We start from the raw sequence: 21178 nt of genomic DNA on the forward strand, positions 1-21178 counted from the left end.
ATTCAGTTAGCAGGGAGATATATGAACTGGTACATGTACGTGTACGTACATCTACATGTAACAAAGGTCTTATTTCAACGACAGTTCTTTCAGAATGTCCACATATATAACACACAATGTAACGGTATGTATATATATACATGCACGTTTGGTGAACAAAGGAACAATTAGTTTAAACTGTATAATCGGTAAGACGACACCATCAATCAGTTGGAAAAATACACGCACTGCACATGTGCAGTGTAGCCGTACATTGCAGAAGCCAACTGGCATTGATGCAAGACAAGAGATCAATTTCCAAGGATGTACATGCAAAAACTGACCTTCTCAAAAAGCACCACGAGAAATCTTCCACCCCTAAAAGAAAATGCACCATGTACAAAAATATTGACACATTTGTTTGTGAAGACAACACAAACTGGAATTCAGAACATTAATGTGGCAATTTACATGAAAAAAAGTGCAGGCAACAGGGAAATGAGGTTGGCCACCCGTTCCCCTGGCTTTCGACAGCACACCATGCGTGCAGCGTACCACCTCTCTGGAAATTAATTAACACTGATGAAGGCCTGGCCAAAACACACCTTGGGATGTGTCAGAGGCAATGGCGGAGCGTAATGCCTCTTAAATTCTGCAGTCAGCGTTATTACGCGCAAGGAGCCAGCCTCTTTTTCCAGAAATGCAGTGCCCGGGGGTGCTTTGGGGAAAAGAAAAACATCTTTATCGATTGACTTGTCTGTTTTCCTTATTTCCCATTTGCCGTTGTCTGGCAGGAGCGCCTGTCTCCCAAAGGACCCCACATCTCCATCATGTGGAGACACGGAAGGAGGTATTTTGATTCAGGAGGAGTAGAAGTGACAAGGAGCCATACATGAGTTTATTCTGGGGAATTTCCGCTAGGATTCAGCCTGGATGGGAGGCAACCAGACATCACAGAGGAAAAGAAACAAATGTACATGTACTGTAGCAGCACGACCATAAGGTAATCTTGAAACTACCGGTACGCAGCAAAAAAAAAGCAACAAAGACCTGTACATTCATGTAATGTACTTGAATGTACAACAACATAATGTATACATACATAACAATTAAATTAGCTGCCAGCAGCATCTACAGAAGAAGCAATCAACATCTTTGTATCACTCTGTTATTTCTCTCAATGAAAAATGTACATGGTCCATGCTTTACAAAAATTCCTAATACAAACCCCTAGATACATGTAGTGTCACCATCAGACTTGTGCACACCTTTTCGCCTTCATCATCACTCCAGCAAGAAGGCAATGATAAATGCGCTGCTGCCATTTTGGACTTCCAAACCCCACCCCCAACAAGCCAGGAGGCATGTACATCTAAGAGCCATGCGGAGATGCAGACTGCGGCGTCGGGACTTTTTTACCAGTGAGATCCTGTTGTTCTTAGTTCCATTCTGTTCTTAGTTCAATTTTTTTCCCCCCAGCCTCCCGCAAGAATTGGCCCTGGGTTAAAATCAAACCTCCCATTTGACATTTCCACTGAGGGCACTTACATGTGTGCCAGGTTAAACATAGCAAAACAATGCAAAGCAAACACAAAGGAAAAAACACCACCATCCAACCACTAACAGGGCACCAAAAACAGTCTTTAGTTACCTCAATATAAACAGTGACGGATGCTATAATAACCCATGCAATTGTTTTGCTTGAAAGAACTGACTTTAATGATGCTACTGGCCTTCTCATCTTTCCCCGACAGTTACAATTTATCTTCCTTTTACTGAACAATTATGTCACACAAATGTATTCACGCTGTATACATACCAGAATACGGTTGGGGTTTGATTCAGCTGCTTATAGAATTCTTAACTGCAACAAAACCACTTCCAACGGCATATTCTGCCACTGAATTAATTTTGTTCAGAACAGCCTCCTTTGTGGCAAAACTTCAGGAACACGTGCATGCACCGGTACAAGTACAATGTACGTGATTTCTTTGTATCATTCACCGCACCTTGCTTCACCTAGGGCCTCAGGGACAGCAGCTTTATCAATGCCAGTGATTGAAATCAAAGCCATCCTGCTACACTGTACCGGTACATTAATTGATCAAACCATACATGTGATGCATATAATGTATGCAATCCCCGCAACCGTCATCAATCACATGTACCCCAGATCCTGCAGTTTCCAGTCAAAATTTTAAAGTGGTAGCAATCATTCATCACCTGCAGTCAAGGTGCACCCCCCACCAACGAGGCCTTTAATAATCTGACATGAACTCATTTGTCGATTGCTGCTCCTGTCGCTCTCGCTGCAGTGGACGCTCAGAGAAACAGACAAAAACCCTGTCTCTCTGCTGCGGGAGAAACTGATATCATTTACATGAACATGTATTTCTGGTGCGTGGCAGGCAACTGGTGCCTTCAAAGCTTTATACTGATACATGTAGATGCTGAAATCCTCCGACAAATTTTTGTTGACTGCCCGTAAACACATGGACGGGCACAGCGCAACATTTTCAGTTAAAGCAAGTGACGATAAAATTCCATTTAACATCTGTTGCCGGAGTCCACGCTGTTAGGATGGTGCCACACCACAATGCCCAAAGGAACCGGCGATGATTTATTCAGAGATCAACTATCTGAAAAGTTTATGCCATGTACATGTAAAGCACTGCACAAACATGCCACTTGATCCTACCGGTAAATGTAGATGTATGTACATGTAGCTGCTTCTGTAGCAATAATAATAATAATTGAAAATTTATAATGCGCCGTTTCCATAAAAATGATTAACGGCACAGTGCAAGTTAACGTTAAAAAAAAATTAATTTAAGAAATGAAAGGACAAGGATAAATGAGTAAGGATAGCTACATGTAGTACCCAAACCACAATATGGGGATATGTCTGCCCTGCCAACAGGGAGAACCTAACCCTGCTGGCATCGGTGATGTCTCGATCTTTCCCACCTCTAACCCTACCTAAGATAAAAGAAAAGTAATTATACCAGACACGGTGACAATGAAGTAACGAATCACAGCTAAACCTACGTTAAAATCAAAAATAATAACCTAACTAGATAAAATTAATCAAATCACGAATCTTGCAGTGCAATATATCACTGTACAAATGCAACATTAAAAAGGTAAGTTTTCAGTTTACATTTAAAAATGGCAAGGCTTTGCTCATACCTTATATATGCCATGTCAAGGCATTCCATAATTTAGGAGCAGCCATTGCAAATGCAAATGTCACCAAGTGTGGGTAGCATTTTACCATTAGGGTAACTTAACAAAGGACTGTTGCTTGCTGACCTGAACTGTACTGACACTTTCAATTTCAAACACTGTGTACCACAAATGCAGGTCACTTGCACAGTGACCTATCAAGAGCTTCCAGTCCAGCTTTCAAATGCTGCCAGTTCTGACCATTTGAAAATGAAGAAAATATCAATCATCCAAACCAAAAATCAACCTTGAATTCAGTCACGGAAGAGGCATCCATTTTGAGAAATTATTCACATCAACTTCATTTAATTTTCATTTGGAAGGATTCATTAAATTATTCAAGTTGACTGCAATGAAGCGGGTGTGAAAACATGCAGGGTGTGCGCAGACTTTCAATTTAGTTCAGAACACATAGTGCTATCATATCTCTTACATGTGTCTTTAACAAAGCATGTTCTCTTTGTCTATGTATTCCAAGTATTACATATTACAACTGCTTTGCACACACGTTTATCAATTTTGATGGAATGATGTCAGAACCTGTATCCTTTAACAAAGTCCTATGTGCCCAATAGAAAATGCATTGAAACGCAAAAGAAAAAAAAAATTCAAGACTTCAACCATAACAGTCCTCAATTCTTAAAAAGGTGAAGAGTTGGAGACAGTTTGGAGTTTTTCAGTTGCGGAATAATACTTCATAGAGTCTGTAAATTCAAATAGTGCTATTTCTGTTAGGTTTGCTATGTTTGTTGACACACCTCCAGGCTCCTCACAGAAAAGTGAACCTTTTAGTGAAATCAATCAATGATTCAGTCCAAGGTTCATGACTGCTTTTTGACCATTAACAGGTAAACATGTAGGTAATACACTGGTTAAAGTAAGTTCTTCAACTTGACAGGAAACCCTGCGTAATACAACACCAACAAGCTATCAGTCTTGCACACCCCAGAGGCCATGGACTGACCACTGCCCATTGAGGTTGGGCATAATTGCCTTCCCAACATGTCTGTGTCAACACCACAGAGGCAATCAAACAAAGCGCTGGACTCCCTTCTTCTGTGGGACTGCAGACCAGATTTGCGGCCAGCCCACACTGGCCATCTGCCGAGAGGGGAGGGGGTCTCACTGGACATTGTCCTGGCCGGGGCAGTGGGGAACTGCACAAGGCAATATGTCAGACATAAATACCCACTCTGTGCATTCCAGAAGACCCATCTCAATCGTTTCCTCTATTTGTATCGTGCACGGGACAGGATCCCCGGTGACTAGATCTTGTTTCCATCTCCTTTCAATCAGCGTGTCCAGATCACTTTTTTTTTTAATCTCTGGTCTCCCTCTAACTCCAAAAAAAGTACAAAAAGGACAGAATATACGATACAAGCTATTGATAATTCTCAAAGGGGGATGCTTTGTGTGAGATTAAAAGCTGAGGCCCTTTCGCTCGGCAGTACAACATCTTCAGTCTTTCCACGGACAAGGCTGTTTTCCTCCCGTCTCCTTGCTGATGAGAAAGAGGGCTGCGTCTGATGCCCGGCTGCTGCCACAGATTGAGTTACAGCAAGATGATACATTCATCTTCCTGTCCTTCGCACTGCCCAAGTTAGCGCGTACAAACACACACAAATGGTGTACCCAATACGGCCTTGTGCATGTTCGCAAGCTTGGCTGCTCGTGAGCTGCCGGGAAGAAGTATCAATTATTGAGAGCAGGCGACGTCGGAATAATTCATGAAGGTGTTATAACCCGAGTTGCGGCTAAGGTGTTGCCCTCTCCCACGTTGGAGCTCCCAACATGCAAAAAAAAAGACTTGTCCTTCAGAGTGGCAACGGGGGGGTAGAGAAGATGGAGACGGGCGTGAACTTCTCTGAAGATCCAAACTATAATAAGGAACTACAGTATCAACATGATACGTGGAATGTTGTGAATAGCAAAGAACTTTACACCTGTTAAAATCTACCGGCACAAAAACACACTATGCACCATGTTATCCCAGACAACACTTCCACCTTGTGGAATAGAATGTGCAGTCTTTCAATGAATGAATGTGGAACATCAGGGATCTGTTACATGTAACACCTGAAACACCTGTAACAAGCAATGTACACATAATGCCTGTCAACCCTGAGTACATGTACGCTACATGTAAATCTCTACACATATAAGATTGCCTTGTGACTACACAATGGAACTTCCAGTTACCGTTTGAATAGAACTTATGTTTGTTGTGCACTGGGATGATCATGAATGATTCAAAGACCAGCCTCTTGTACAAGTACATCTATAATTCTGAACAAAGTTCTGAGGTTCAGCAGTTATTAATTTGTCCAATTCTCCAACAGCAAGCAATGCAAAATGAACCCTGGTAGTTCTGACATCCAAAGACGTGTACATGTATGTACTGATAATCGTCAGTGACCTCTTTTCCTGTCAGCCTCAATCGCATGCACGTGAACTTGCAGAGCAGACAGAGAGGGAAGTGGATCTGAGAGCAAAAGGGGAAAAAATGGCTAGGGTACGATAAAAGTCCATGCAAATGCCCAGCGGGCAAAGTGTGCAGGTAATTTATTAGGAATCACCATGCTCTTCTCTCCAACAACGAAGCACTTCTTTTTCTCTCTGGGTCTTGGGGTCTGGCCAGGTTTGCTGTTGTTCGTGCTCCGAGGTCTATGGCGCCAGATTTGCGAGGGATGTGGGCCTGCCCGGTTGACTGAGCTCAACACTTTATGTTAAGCTCCAAGAGAAAAATCACTCAGTGCAGACCTCCTGGAAGCTTTTCCTGAGCCAGATTTGTGGGCTAAACCGAACGGTTTAACTCCCCCCGCCCATTTTTTCCTAATGGTTGGGAGAGGGCTTCAATGTAGAGGTTACCCTCGACATAAATGATATTTGAAAATTTTTTTCTGGAATTTGTTCCTGAGGACTTTTTAAGAAGCTTTCAGATTTTTAAAGTTAACTTTCATCCTCCAAGCACCTTTAAGTAACGCAAGGTTTGGGAGAATTTGCAGTACTGAGGAAGGTGCAAAGAGGCCAGTTACTGTTATGTTACTTCAGGATTGGCGCCACTCAAAAGTTAATGTACTTCATACACAGGGTATGCCATTAGTTTCCAACAGAGATTTTGCACAATGCCACAATTGCCAGCCAGAGCCCCCCCCAAAAAAACTTTCACAATTTTTCCAGGAAACAGTGATCAATTATAAAAAAAAGGCAAAAAGATCAGAGGAGGGGCTTAACAGGTAGTGCAGCATTAAACTGGCTCCATCCACTCTGCTGCCGGACTGCTGCATGTGCCTAATGCTAACGGTGAAGTTGTGTACGGTACCAGTACATGTACATGTGGAATTTGACTGATTCAGAGGCTCCCAGGTTGAAGACAAAGTAAATTTTGGACACGGGAACTCCACACTGTCATGTACTTGTAGGTACAACATACCTTACTTTGGCTAGAGAAAAAGTTGTGCCAACCTCTACGAAAAGAAGTGCACGAACCAGTGATGTGACCGCCCAATTGGACTTTGTTGCCAGGTAACAAACGCCCCTCCTCGATCAATCATTCATGCGTGGAGTCCATGATTCCAGAGAGATTTCGCAGGCTGAGCACCTTATACACATACACACTGCTCAACGCACAACTAACAACGGCCTTTCACAGGGACATTAGCAGGCCACACCAACAGCGAGGCTATCATGTTGTTGTAGTCACACACGAATGCCACCAAGTCCCATTTACCGGCATCACGGCTAAGATAGGACCACCAGCAAACAAAACGCATTGTCAACAAACTGCTCGGTCTGGGAGTGTACACACAACGTGGCGATCCAAAATTGGTGGTTTCATAGATGCGCGAAGTGATGCATACATGTGCGCACTGCAAATATGTTCAGACTAGCAATTCAACTCAAAATTTACAAAGTAACACATGTACATGTATGTTACAATGCTGAGACACCACACCCCTCCCAAAAATGTTGAACAGGTACATGCATGCGTACTTTACATGTACACGTACATCATATTAGGAGGTGTACTCGTACATACACTGTATGAGTACACTGCAGGTATGGCTTCTATAGACTTATGTATCGGTACCATGCAGGCCGAGTAGGCTGGGGCATGGGAACATGAATAGGCCTACAAATTAAGAACCCAGGAAAGCACACGGCAACAAGACAGACTTCGGGGGCACCTCCCAAATTTGAGTACTGAAATTACAGGCTGGAGGCTGGAGGAGACGGCACAGCCAACAGAAAAATTACCCGCACGTACCAAAGCGGCTACAAAAATAAAGAAACCGAAAGAAGGACCAATGCCCCAATGAGCGCAGCAGTCGTACATGTACCGGTGTACCTGCAGAGTGCACTCAGGCAACAAGGAATTCAAGAAAATTCAAGAAGTGTGAACGGTATGCTCGCAGGTGGTGCTCAGGTACATGTAACTTTGTTACACCACCTCCTTCTCCCAAAACAGACGCATCCTGTGTCGGAACACCAAACTTGTTAGATTAACTTCCCCGTGCCCCCAAAAGAGACACGTCCCATGTCAGAACACCGACCTAGTAATCTGTGTTTCGGTATAATAGAAAGTTTGCTGAAGGGATGAGACTTGCAATCGTTTACCCACGCCAAAGTTCAGCCATGTTTTCATGTGCAATACATGTACAGTACGTACCGGGTATGTACATGTACATGTATATGTATGTTTTGGGTTTTAAAAGTGGCTATGTACATGTATACATTGTACATGTACATGTACATTGTAGGCTCAATGTAGTGCCATGGAAGTACAAAAACATGGCGGCCACGTGTCTGGTTTCGTGAGGGTCAAGACAACAACACTGGATGCTGTGATACTTTTGAAGTGAAGCCATCTAGTTCAGATGACACAAAAAACATTTTGCTAAACCAAATGAAGCAAGAAGAGACTGATGACAAAGAACACAGCAAAGGGCAGCCAGTGAGTTACCGACACACTGGATGTTTCCGTGATGGTTTTCACATTGTCCATGTTCCTTATAAATGCACTCCTCAATCTACACATGTACCGGTATTCTTTATGCACATTAGCATGGAGGATATAACTGGATTGAAAACCATAGAGTGATTCTGAATAAAACTTAATGTCCATTTTAATGTCAGAACTGACAAGTACGTACCGGTACATGTAGATTTCGATCCGTACATTTTTGACTGCAAAAGGAAGAACACGCATTGTGCTCTATTGTTTTCAAACTACATGTACTGTACATATACATGTATGTGCAGGTAAAGCCTGAATCCTTCAGATGTTTGGGGGCACTGAAATCTCTTACAGAAATCTATAATCATTAGGGAGATGCTGCTAACATGACTGTACTGCAATCTACATGTACTTGTGCCATCCAGTCTACAATGTACCGGTACATGTACATGTACATAAATGCTCTCAAATCAGACAACGCTGGCCAATACACAACCTGTACAACTTTATGTGTACAGGTACCTACAGGACCAGTACATGCATGCAGCGCATTATGCAATGGGACAATGTCAGCGTAAGTAGAGCTTGAGTGATCCTTATCGCGTCGCCATCCCTGGGGAGCACATCTAACACTGCCTTTTGAGCCCAACAAATCTGGAGCATATTCATGCCACTTCCACCATCGATCTGGCGAAGCCGTCTCGCTGTGTTAATGCATTAATTGCACGGATGGCAATGCAAGATATAAAAAGGTTTTTAGCACTAACACAGAGGGGGGGGATTATGGATGAAGATTTATCCCGGGAAGCACCGCTAAAGATGAGCAACATTTCAGCCTTAGTGCACACATATTTATGAAAGGAGAAAAAAAATTCGGGTGACTTTTGCCATTGCATGTTCATGTATGTGTCTTTGCACTCCTGAACTTTCTAGCTGGCAAATACAATTCAAACAAGGAAGGTAATTTGACTTAATTCAAACTGATGGACTGAAAATTTCTGGGAAATTGTTTTCTTGCTTTACAACTGTGTTACTTGCTCATTTATACAGTCAAAAACCATGTTCAACTGGATTTAAAAAAGCCCTGCAGATTTACAAGTGTTAACCCAAATGAACACTTTCAAAGCTTCTTACCTGGTACATGTGTACATGTACAACGCTATTGCACAGCAACGGGGTACCAACAAAAAAAAGATCATTCTGTCTCAATTATCCCGCAACTAACACCAATAAAAAGGAAAGAACCAAAACCCCCCAAAACAAAAAAATAAATAACAGGAAACGGAAGCCTTGGGTAATACTGACTCTTCGGACCATTATTTTAACTTGCTAATAAGCACTTGGGCCCTTTTATACTGCGTTTACATTTATCGTAAGAAACAAACCAAACCAAGCGAGGCTGCTTGCAGCACAGCTCTAAGGGCACAGCACACAAGACATTTAAGACTGGTTATTACTGAGATCCCGGGGGCTAAAATGCAATGTACCAGCAGTGAATTTATGCACGGGTACAGTTCTGCATTGATTGCTTCCAAAGTTTAGCCAGAGCTACTGCTCAATGTTTACTGGACCGGGCACACATTCATACATCACTGCACCAAATCGTCCAATGGATTTTTTCTTTTTCTCCTCCCATCTCATCACGGCACATGGAAACCGGAAATAGCGGAAAACATAAATCTGATTTGGGAGGATCTGCATAGCGCATAAAGACTGACATGCTGTGGAACACTTGGTGGAATAAGTCTTGGCTCTGCATCACAAGATCATTTGCAATCGTGAGTGTGTGTATAATTCTACATTCTGGCATCCTGATGCGGTTGAAATCATGAGCTACAAGGTTTATCATGCTTGGACAAGTACATACCGGTACATGTACACTGTACATGTACATGCATGTGCCAGTTTGATTTATTCCACAGTCAAATATCTGTTTGACCAGTCATCAGCACCAAGGTACTGGTGTACTACTGTACATGTGCTTCATGGGACACAGCACCATCAGTTTCCTACCGGTATCATAAAGCACGTGTACATGTATGTATGAATAACCATTATTTTCCCATCATCACACATGGACATAATATGTACTTTGTAAGGTACTGTATGCACCACTACATAGGTAGCACTACATGAACCGATATGTGAAAATGCATGTACATGTACATGTACATACCGGTACATAAACGTCAGTGTACATTACATGTGCACTGCTGTAAATTTACATATGTACATGTACATGTAAGACATACATGTACTGTACCTATATGGTGTACAAGAACAAGGTATGCCAATATTAAAGTCAGGTTCCACAACACTAGAACCTGCAACCTGATCCTGTGAAATGGGTCTGAAATCACATACATGTAATGGCAGCAGACGGGTAGTGCCGGTGGGCTTCTTGAACATTTTATACAAGAGGGCATGTGATTCCTGCAAACTCATCCCCACACCATAAATGAACTGTGGTACTCTCAGTCACCCTTTAGTCTCACTAATCACAAAACAGGGTGTACACAGTGCAGGCAGCTGTACACGTACATTTGTACATGGACAATGTCAACTGCACTACCGGTACACTTGTAAAACCAGTCCTACTGAAACCGGTCATACCAGAAAATGTTGCACTTTTCCAACTATCTAGTAGATCGTTCATTTACCTTCCCAACGCTTTCAATGCTCAGACCGGTAAATGTTGCACTTTTCCAACTATCCAGTACATGTAGATCGTTCATTTACCTTCCCAACACTTTCAACGCTCAGACTCTAGTTACTGGGTGTTTAAAACTGACAACAGACACGTGCTAAAAAAAAAAAACCCACCAGTATTTTCAAATGCTGAATTCATTCGATTTTTTCCCTCTTCCTCCTAGGCTCCGACTAATGGGCAAATGAATGGGTCAGGACATTGATCCACATTGTGCTCAAAAAGCCATTATGAGCATGCCACATACATCTGGTTTGCAAGCTCCACAAGTACCGGTACATGTCCACTGGTTTATGTACATGTACATGTATGTAACTTCCACCACAACAAGTGGCTTGGTACGTACACATACATGTACATTACATGTACGTGCATGTACTGCGAAAATGCTGTTAAAATCCTCCGAGGCATTCACGTCAGCGAGGGTGCGTCAACAAGATTATTACTGCCGTAAGCAATACAGCTGAATCTTCAGTTAGCGTTAACAGTCGTATCTGCATCAAAACATCAAATAAAAAGCGTGTTTTTGTTTTTTTTTTTAACTTGGCAATGTAAACTCGTGCGTCACTGAAAATTTTGGACAGCTGACGCGAGTGCCATGTCTAATTTTGCTTTCATTGACTGTTAATGGTTTGATGAACACGACGCTATTTGAGAGAGATCTTAAAATAACCGCCACACGGGACATGCAAAACTTTCTCTTTGTTCATTCCAGACATCAAAGATCTCTTACAGAAAATAGTGATCTAAAAAACATGAAGATGAAGATATGCGTAGAGGTACCAAAGCTCAAAATTCATGCTTCAACTCTTCTTAGCCTTGGCTTAATGTCACAGCTAGCTAAAGTTTTATCATAGCAGAGTGTGCACGGATTAAGAACGTACGCATCCACACAACTCCAGTAAATTATATCGAGACCCAATTTTGAGCATGGGTCACATTCAGTCTCTTTGGAATCCCATATTCATGACGCATTCATCATCTGATGTACGGTATGCGTCTATGATGAAGGAGCATGTGCACTCTGGTCGATTAATTGGTGCCCACAGAGTTCATCATTAAAAATCTGACTTGCAGATATACATGTTTGTCCCCCGATCCACATCGGGAACTCCACTCGACGGTCCAAGCCTCCCCGCTAAATGACAAATGTCGATCAGGGGTTGGATAGGGGAGGGGAGCAAGAGCGACTAGGGACAAAAGCCCACCGTTTGTACAAACCTTATGCATTGTACCTAGTGTGGACCCGTAAACAAAAGAGGTCCACATCTTAACTGCAGGTTAAACTAACCTTGTGTTGACTAGGCTGGGTCTACAGAAGGGTGGACCAAAAACCCTTATTTTAAAAACAGTTCTGGAGGTTAATGTAAGTGCGGGGGTGCTTCAAGACACCCCTAGTAATACTAATTTCTTGTGTTGTACATCACTTTTTATATGTAAAACATCTTAATGGCAAACTCAGGACTTTCAAGACGTTTAAAGGAGATTGTTTACAGAATCCTGAAATCAAGGAAAATCCTGGTGAAAAATTCTGAAACCAGCAAATTCCTGACAAAGTTCACACCAAAAATGAAGAGTAACAGTCAGGGAAATCATTGTAAAAAATGTACATGTACCGGTACATGTAGCTCCAAAGAGCGTTCATGATTTAGGAATAATGAGCATTAACCACGTTTTCAAACTAAAAAGGAAGGAATGGTCACACTAGGCAGGACAGACCTCTTTGGTTCACAGGTCCACATTGCATGTACATGTAGGTACCGGAATGAAAGGTTCTAGTACAGATTATATTATTTCACTCACGCTTTCACAGGTACCGGTACATGTACGATACAGTTGTCTATGTATTGTACTGCACGTGTAGGGTACACTTGGCTGGACACACAAGAAGAGTGTCTTTGCTCAGAAAGACTCCCCAAGACAGGCTGCAGACATGATCATGCGGAGAGGGAGGGTCAGCCTTTGGTTGATACTGCACATGTACATGCGTCTGACAATTACCTGATTAGACATGATCTGATATAAATACTGGCAAGTGGGATAGGTATTGTAACAGTACATGCATACATGTACATGTGTGCAAGTATGGAATACATGTGTACATGTACATGTATGATCTCGTGGTGTCTAAAATGAACAAACACAACTGCATGTTCTCTGTACATTTGTAAGTTTATTCATTATTGTTGTGCTATAAAAAGCCATTACATACATGTCTGTCATGCAAAATGTACAGTGTTACCGGTACATACATTCTTTCTGCACGTTCTGCAGAAATGAAAACCTGCTGCATCATTTGACATGTTTGAATCTGTGGAACTTCAGCACTACAAGGTTTTGTGAGGCATTACACTGTTCACTGTCAAAGGAGTGGCATATGCACCAGTATGGCCAGTGAGGGGCACAAATGAGGATTTTCTACACACTCTTGTCAGTTGTTTATTTGAAATAACCGATGCCATGAATTTATGATCTGTTTGGTGCTTAAGGCCGTTTACTCTGGATCCTGCAAGAGGGGTCGGAGAGGGATCTCCAGCCAATTTCACAAAACGTGGCGCAACTCTGAATCATGCATTTATAAGCCTTGCAACACAAATTTATGCCGTACCTGCGCAATACATTTACATGTATCGGTAAGTATATTAATATACCGGTACTGGTAAGTTAATTTTTATTATTTATTAATATTAATCATAAGTACTGGGTAAATAAGGCTACATGATTCACAGAGGTGCAGTTTCAAGGTTTGTAGTAAAGTACATGTAATTGTTTTGTTTGGTCCCTTCCCTTTATCCTTTAAGCTCATAAAATTTATGCTTGTGAATTTTTTCCCACGGCTCAACGCATGAACACCTTTTGCATAATTTCCAATGTGATGATATGTGTGTACATGTATACATGCAAATACAGAGTACATGTACATGTAAATGTATGTACATGTACAAGTGACCAGGGATGAAATGATACCACAACTTCAGGATACAGCATGACTCAGGACACTGAGGTAAGGCGTCATGGTTGAAAACTTTGGTTATGGTTAAAATTGCATTCACTGTATCCATTCATTAAAAGTTGCATACATGCAGTGCAAAGACACTGTATTTTACTTTTTTCCCGTCCGCAACTTGTAGAACTGTTACATTTATTGGTTTTCAATTTTCATTTTGGACTGCATTTTCAACCCCCCCCCCCAAAAAAAATGTACATTAAGCTACATGTATGTTGTCCGTACAGTTGTGGATTTCTGGTGACTGAAAAGGTTCCACTTTATCCGCAAGTTGTTCAGAGATACATGAACATATATTTATCAGTATCATAATAAAGGTACATGTACAATGTATGACATCATGATGAACTATCCGTACAGCATTATTGTGCAGCATTCTTGGGTGGTACAGCATCGCTGATATGCCTGTACCAGCTACATGCATGTTAACCGTCAAGCGAGGCAAATCCCTATGGTTTCTTAAACCCAATGCCTACATGTACATGTAGCTCTTTTCTTCATGCAAAAAAAAAATCATTTCTCACACCATGATTGGTGACAAGTGTTAAATGTTTGTTAGACAAGAAAAGGTATGCATGGCACTTGCATGAATTTCTAGGGAAAAAATGCGCATTACAGAACGTGACAGGGTCAAACCTTCAAACAGGTTTATGGGTTATGGGAATGTATATCCATGTACATGTAGTTCTGATGATTAGGAACCCACGGGACCAATGATTAAAACTGTGAGGATTCAAATTATAAAGTTTATACTTTACCGCCATGGTTATCTTTAGTGTGGGTGTTGGAGGTTTATTTAAGAGTTCGTTGGGATCAGTGGCACTGTAGAAATAAAGTGTACACACGTGGGTGAGGTTAACACACTTACCCACGCTTCTAATATGAACATTTCACAATAAAGAACACCACCAAGAGGTTACCAAGGAAGGGTTTTTTGGTTTCCCTTTTTTTTCCCAACATATTCTGGAGAGAGGTGCTGACATACAGTGTACCTCTGAAGCACAGCATTTCTCACGTACTGCACAAAATGGCGCAACTTTTCCACAAGGACTTGGCACAGTTAAAAGGTTTTGTGTTGATGTGATTCAAGCATTACTGGCAGTTTTTTTGTTTTCGATGGAACATGTCGCATGTAAACAGGAGACTGTACTGCATGCAGGTACCGGTACAGTGCATGGGTGTGACAGTGCACGATACATCAACTGTAAAGTTGTTGCATGATACAGGCAGTGGTACAAGTACATGTACAGTGTACATGTCAGAGTTCCCTCTTTCAGGCAAACACTTGGTGGTGCACAGCATTATAAATTGCTCCTATCATATGCATGGGACAATTTTGAAACAAAGTTTAGAGGTTAAAAAGAAGGCAAATTAGAATACAAAACTACTGCTTCTTTCAGGAGCTGAATAGTGGGGAAAGCATACCCAATTTCTTTGGACATCACAAATTAAACAGGGTCCAACTGGGCCTCCATTTACCACTAACAAAAAAAACCTACTCGAATGTATCACAGCAGAAAAATCTGTAGATACACTTTTAAGGACAGACAAGGATTTCGGCAAGTTTCTTACTGCTGCTGCCCTCTCTTAATATTAAAAAAGAAAGCACATATTTTTGTTTGCTGGCTGCAACGGTAAATTGGGGAGTATACACGTATAATTTGCATACTTTGAAGAAGGCAAAAAGTAATTTTCAATTTATTTTTCGCCATTTTGAACCGGCGATGAAGAAACAGCAAACCTCTGGTTCAGGTTGGTTGGAACAATGACTTCACACCTGCATACACAGGCATAGTAACTGATGTAGCACAGGCATCCAACCAAAGTACATGTACACTGTATGTTTCTCGTCACAGTCGCCAAAACACACCCACTTGCATAGCTGGCTAGTGGTAACTGAGGACACTGTGCTTACCAGGTCAATGCACCATTTCTCAGCCAATGCAGTAAGCATGGAAGAATGATTTTAAGTAAAGCACTGCTTGGTTGGTAAATGTAGCAGTGCCACAAAGTTGGGCCAAGCTGAAACCAATCAAGGGCAACCTACATGTATTCGACTGTCCACTCTACCAATGACTGAAACATACCGGTAACTCAATATTATGCAGACTCCATAAAGACTAATGAAAGCCATGTTTGATTCAATATTTCGTTCTTTATTCAGAACATCTTCATCTTCTTTCCTGAAGATGTTCTGAATAAAGAACGAAATATTGAATCAAACATGGCTTTCATTAGTCTTTATGGAGTCTGCATAATATTGAGTTATCTGAATATTATCAGTGGATCACCTACTGGATACCGGTAACAATGGCTAAAAAAAACAAAAGCACAATGAACCAACAGATTAGAGGTCTCCCTTTTCTGAACTCTGTACAAGCATTTTCAACTGTTAAAGTAGAAATGCAGGAGAACAAAAATTGCTTTGAAAAAAAAAAAGTAAAAAAAAAAAAAAATAGAAATATGATTAACTCTACGATATCAAAGTCGGAAAAATGGTAAGGAAAAGGTTAAACAGACCAGAAAGACAAACCCTGTGAAAGACAACAACATAACTTGCATGTACATGTGATGCATTTTATAAAGTACTGGTAAAACGGTCATGCAAAAATTACTTTCATGGGGGCTGTATAGTGAAACTGAAACAGCACGGTTAGCAAAACAAGCTTACCGATATTGCCAATGGCACTGTTGGACATTAATCGTGTGACAATGAGCTCATATCCTCTGCAAAACCACTGCTACTGTACCTTTATTACGTATGTACTGGGGTAGGCGTGCTGCGTCTGACACTTTAACGGTTGCATCAATTTCATCCCCATGATTCCACATACACACACATACAAATATTCACTGCATCGGGCATGTCAATGACAATATGTGGCAGATTTATGCTGCCGCTACATGTACGGTACCGGGTACCTGGGTCTGTCCACAGTAAAGGACACATTTACGTGACATTTAGTACAAATTTCCAACTGTAAAATTCACTGCTTCTGATTGTTGCCACAGAAAGGTGAAGATAAATTGAGCAGTATTTAAGAAATTACAGAAGTTTATTCTTGAAGATATAATGTTTGTCACATGGTCCGACACTTTGTTTCTTAAGTAAGTATGAAAATTAAATTCAAAACGCAAAAATTACCTGCAATGTATCCAATACTCTTTTTAGTTTACTTTTGGAAAGTTTCATTATCTTATAAAACAATTCCAGCGTAGGAAACACTGAATTTTTTTTTCAAGAAAAAAATGTAACATTTGTCACTGGACACACATCACATTTATCACATGGACAGATATAACGTGCAGGTACATGTACAGGTACATGTACATGTATGTCATGTGGACAGACATCTTTCTGGTGTTTGAATTAGAGCATGAAAACAGAATTGTTCATTAACCAAACTTGTTTGTTTTCAGTTTTCAAAATCATTTTTGTTAAAAAGACTATTAACCTTCAGCTAAAATGAACACTAAGTTTTTCTCATTGAGTAACATTTATCACATGGACAGACATAATGTTTGCCACATATCACAACCTGGGGACAGACAGTCTTCTCACTTTCATTTCAGCACAATAAACCAATGTTTTTTAATGAATTGTTTGTTACTTCATTTCATTTGGTTTTATAAAAAATGTATGTAATTATAAGATAAGTCTTCTAAGATTTTTACATTTAGAGGGAAAAAATGGTTGTGACAAATGTTACAAAACAGTGGACAGACATTTGCAATTCCTAAAATTAAACCTTAGTTTTGTCGTATGACAGGGTAAAAACCACAAATATGATGTAAAATATTTTTGTAAAAACTTTTCTCAGGAAGATATGCATGTTTTTGTTCAGGTTACCTGCTCAAGGAATGGCAAAATCAGCCTGTTTCATGTTTGTCACTCTGTGTACAGACACCGTGACATACGTTATTCCTTAATTAGCTCTCCTTAAATTCCTGTTTAAGATAACTTCAAGAAACAAAAAGCCATAGATTTTGACACATTTCTCAAATGTTATACCTGTACTACCCATGTTTTGACAGATGAATTGCCTTTCTCCTTGAAAGTGGTATTTTAGATAATCTAAAAACATGAGCTGACACAGTTATGTGCATGTCCCACTGGAACCCCTTAAAATAAGCTGGACATTTTCACCAAGATCCTGATTATTTTAGCAATGAACAACCAAATCCTATTAAACTGTATAAACTATCTCTCTACAATTATACAAACATCAGTAAAAATGGTTAAAGTTCACTTCTTGACTCACAACATGGTTGAAAAAAGAGATGATTTTGGTTATGTGCAAATGTGTGTTTTATTGTGGACAGACCCACCTACACATACATGTACACGTATAAAGTGTAACACATGAATGTTTACTCACCTAAATCTGTACAATAATTCAAAGATTGTGGGTTGCAGCCACAGGTGATTCCAAAGATCTGTGAATCAAGCAGACAGAAAAAGAAACCTTATAAATCAGTCACTGGCTCGCAAAACGTGTACAGGTACATGTACATGAACCATATGAAACTGGAGGTTTTTACGGACAAGCCCTCAAATTATGCACGTCATAAATTAGACACATACAGAGCCCTGTCAACAGATTTGGCTTTCCGTTACTGCCCCAGTTGTGCAGTTCATCACTACCTGCATGTAAACATTGTACATGTTTATTGCCACATGTAGAAGGTGAAGTCAGGTCATCCAACAGACTTTATCTCACTATTGACTTTATTTCCCAGGGAAGGCAAATACTGGTAGTGTAATGCAAAACCATAAATCCTACAGACAGCAAGCTACAGATCCTACTAAATTCTACATGTAGTTTGTAAACATGCATGTCTAAATGTCCCTTACCTGTGTGTACATGTACATTGTACAAATATACAATGTATGTATGCACATATTGGTAATGTACCTGTGTGTGTGAGTTTGTTTCTGCATTCAATTGGGGACCCGGAACAATAGAGGACAATAAGGTCCCTGATTGTCAGAAGGTCCCCGATTGACAACTGTGTACAAAACATATGGGTGGGCTTCTAAAAAAGTTAAAGTACAAACAAAAGAGGAACAATAGGGGGTCCCCAGTTGCAGGCAAATACACACTACAGTGTACATGTACTGTATGGGGCAGCACAGACATCCCTGAGTTGCACAAAATTGCGGGTAGCAACCACACACGCTGGTGCGTGCATACATGTACGTCGCCATGGTCGCTATTTTCACTGGCGCGGTACCAGTCATTTTGCGAGAATCCTGGATATCAGCACTGCCCCATACCAGTATACATGTATGTACATGTACATGTACTTAGATACCCATGCCCCATGTGAAACGTACTGGTGAGCACCGGTTACTTCAGTTTTCATTTGTGCATGTACCAAGGTACAGCACATGTATGCTACGGTAAATGTATCAGGCTGTGTGCATGTCATGGCCGTTTCATTTTAAGCACATTCACCTGTGCCTGTCTACAAATACAGGTCATGGTACATGTATATGTACATGGACATGTGACTGTACATGTACATGTATGTACATGTACATGTCTTTGAAATTTAATTTTGTGGGGAAAAATGTGCAGTACAATGTACGTCTGCCATGCAGGGTGCACGCACATGCCTGTACACATGTACATTTTGTACATAACCGAGGCTGCAAGTGCACTGGTTGCTGATACAATTATCTGTAACTTTTTTTCTTTCCATGATTCATCGGTATACCACTATGCAGTATTTTCTTTAAAAATACATGTACACGTACATTTCATATACAGTATACATTCCCATAAATATGTACACAATGTGTGCATGTACACTGTACACATACATGTACATGTACATAGAATGTACATGTACTGTACTGTGCCAACATGCTATTGGTATATGTGTTGATTACCATTCAGAAGTGCACTTGACAACATGAATCTAATCACCTGCTGATGAAATACAACACTATTACACGTACATGTATACACATCAACATATTCTGATTGTGATCATCATTTGCACTGTTGAGACGATCCACGGCCCTCATCTTAACTCACATCTCTGCAACAACTGGAGGGCCTCACTGAAAGAAAGGGAGATACAATGTAGTTGATAACCACACATGGGCAACCCAGTACGACACCGGTATGTACATGTACATGTACTGCAATGCCTACTTGTGGGAAGGCTATCAAGGCCCCATTATCATATGCAGAGAGATCTCACTCGTCAGCAGAGGTGTTGGAAAATCCGGCTCTGTCGGCAGTCTCACGTCAGCACTAATCGATTAAAAAAAAAATCTTTCACACACAGGGGCCAAACAGCAATGGCTCCCCAAATGAAATGCGGGAAGGTTTTTTCCCCCATTATGACATGTACTTTCTCTCCCTAGTCCATTGTCGTCAGAAAGCAGCATGCTGTCCACACAGGTCAGGTTGCAATGCCATAAAAGTGGTGCTCCTACGTGTACACAAACCATCTGGGTTAACAATGCACATATGGTATGCAAAAATAATGTACTGGTACATTTACAGAGTAAATTTTCAATGACAATACACATGTTCGTGTACAACATCAGATGTTGAGAACAAGGAATGGAGTGCACACAAATTCATACATTCAATGAACAAACAAAACCAAGAAATGTGACCCTGGACAGGTCCTGACAAAATGCTCCTAATCCCACATCCCCTTTTGCTCTCAGCATGTTCAGACACTAATAAGCTTCGTCAATTATAGATAATTGTCAAAATTGATATGTCGGCAGCCCGACATCGATAATATTGAAATATTAAATTGTTTCAAAGAATGTTTTCAAGCTCAAAACCAATGCGGAACACCTTTTGCAGTTAGGCGGCTTACCAATTGGTCCTAACCGTGCACCACGCCATAAGTCTGCTAGAATTTGCGAGCTTTTTTAATCTTCCCGAAAAGAGCACCTTGCAACACCAACAACCCGCAGTCAGAACGGTATATTCAAATGCGAAAGCATGCATACTCCAGCCAGTCCGTGATCTGAGCGGCCGGCTTCATTGATGATGTGCCTCATTTAAATATCAATAAAAGTCCGGCCAGTCCACGTTTGGAATGCCTGGCGTCACTGATGGCTCACCTCATTTTAATATGAATGTGCCCTCTTAAGTCTCGCCGATCCACAATCACTACAGCCAGCTCTATGACTTGCCTCTCAAAAAAATCAATGCACAACTTGCAAAGTCCCAGCTTGCCGGCAGACCTTCTTGACGGTTCAGTTCTTTTATACCCAAATCAACTGACTTGCTAAAATTGCCCCCCAAAACGTAAACTTTTCAAGTTT

General features: G+C 40.9%; 1 protein-coding gene across 2 annotated transcripts in view; it reads right to left on the reverse strand.

The window, feature by feature from the left end:
* The window catches only part of LOC110973723 (plasma membrane calcium-transporting ATPase 3-like), a 111342-nt gene that overhangs the window by 65267 nt on the left and 24897 nt on the right, over positions 1–21178 (reverse strand). Inside the window, exons 2-3 of one of the 2 annotated variants that reach the window (XM_022224760.2) lie at positions 18255–18312; positions 14634–14697 (exon numbers count right to left, since the gene is read on the reverse strand). In XM_022224760.2, coding sequence (XP_022080452.2) covers positions 14634–14639 — 6 coding nt within the window. In that variant the 5' untranslated portion in view covers positions 14640–14697; positions 18255–18312. The remainder of the gene's footprint in view (positions 1–14633; positions 14698–18254; positions 18313–21178) is intronic. The other variant, XM_087136240.1, reaches the window with a different exon arrangement.

The sequence above is a fragment of the Acanthaster planci genome, linkage group LG04, assembly GCF_054643075.1.
Source record: "Acanthaster planci isolate LZ-2023a linkage group LG04, COTS_SCS, whole genome shotgun sequence".
NCBI lineage: Eukaryota > Metazoa > Echinodermata > Asteroidea > Valvatida > Acanthasteridae > Acanthaster > Acanthaster planci.